The sequence below is a fragment of the Egretta garzetta genome, unplaced genomic scaffold (genome assembly GCF_000687185.1).
Source record: "Egretta garzetta isolate BGI_Z169 unplaced genomic scaffold, ASM68718v1 scaffold163, whole genome shotgun sequence".
Lineage (NCBI taxonomy): Eukaryota > Metazoa > Chordata > Aves > Pelecaniformes > Ardeidae > Egretta > Egretta garzetta.
In genome coordinates, this window is record NW_009259308.1 from 331,857 (window position 1) to 333,077 (window position 1,221).

A 1,221-nucleotide genomic window follows, 5' to 3' on the forward strand; every position below is an offset into this window, starting at 1 on the left:
GGTCATGTTTTACCTCACGGGCACCTTCCGCCGCTGCCAAGTAAGCTCCTCAGATGAGTCCGGCGAATGTGTTAACTTCCACATCCTAACATCCTTTTTACATTCTTTATGCGCAGCAGGAAAGCAGGAGCTTTTCATACTAAAGGTCATAAATGTTAATTTAACCTGCGGTAATCTGTTTAGCTTTTATTTTTATCGCGTGCTAAACAAACAGCCTCCCAAACTGCTTGAGGTGGTGGCGTGGGGGAAGGCGCTGGAGTAAACGCACCGTCCCGTAAACACACATAAAAAGCTTTATACCCTCGAGTGTTTCCAGTGAGTTTGGAAAGGAAGAAAAAATAACACCGTCCTTGAGAGGCTTCCAAGTCTCATTCATCTGAGAGGCACTGAGCAGCCAAATTCCCACCTACACCAAGTTTCCCTCCCCAGCATAGTATCATGGCAATGAAAAAAATGCATAAAATAGGTTCTGCAGTACTGAGCCAAAGAAAAAACATCATTCTTTTCACTCTTCCTCCAGAAACTAATCATCGTATCAACAGTTAAAGAAAAAAAACTCAAGCCAATTATATATTAAACACATAAAACAGCATTAGTGCATGACTGAGGCTGAAAAATCAAATATTCAAAAGTCAGGAAATTACAAATACTGGCTTTTCCAAAGCAATATCGTTTTGGCTTCATTACATATCCTACACACCTCACAGGATATAGATTAAATAATAATAAAACGTATAGATGTTCAGCGAAAACAACTGAATGTTGCAGCAGAAACCTCAGCTTTGGGATTTTCTTGGTTTTCAAGCACTTACTTTCCCAGCCTTCATTTTGCAATAATTCTTGGCTGTGTTTTAACAGCCAGTGTTTGCAACTCCCACTGAAGTAAATGAAATTGTTTGGGGCCTGGTATCCTTCACACATAACCACACACTTCATATAGCTCAGGGGTTGGGGTTTTTTTGGAAAAAAATCATCAAATGTGTACTTTTGTATACCGTGAGAGGCCCTTGAAGCAGGCAGCTTTAACTCACCCGCTGTTCAATTTAACCTCTCTGATAGGATCAGTCTGGACTAAAGGGCCCGGGGAGAGGGGCAGCCGTGCCCATCCCTGCTCCACTTACGGTGGTGGGAAGAGCAAGGCAGGACTCTGCTCCAGCCCCCCAGAGCTGCTCAGCTGCTGTACCCGAGGCAGGCTGGCTGCATCCTGCACCCAGGGACGTT

The 1,221-nt window shown here is 43.8% G+C and overlaps 1 protein-coding gene across 1 annotated transcript in view; it reads right to left on the reverse strand.

Moving 5' to 3' along the window:
- Positions 1-84, reverse strand: part of DENND1B (DENN domain containing 1B) — a 162,190-nt gene extending 162,106 nt beyond the window's left edge. Inside the window, exon 1 of the mRNA XM_035891739.1 lies at positions 14-84. Within this exon, the coding sequence (XP_035747632.1) occupies positions 14-84 (71 nt within the window). The remainder of the gene's footprint in view (positions 1-13) is intronic.
- Positions 85-1,221: the final 1,137 nt, after the last annotated feature.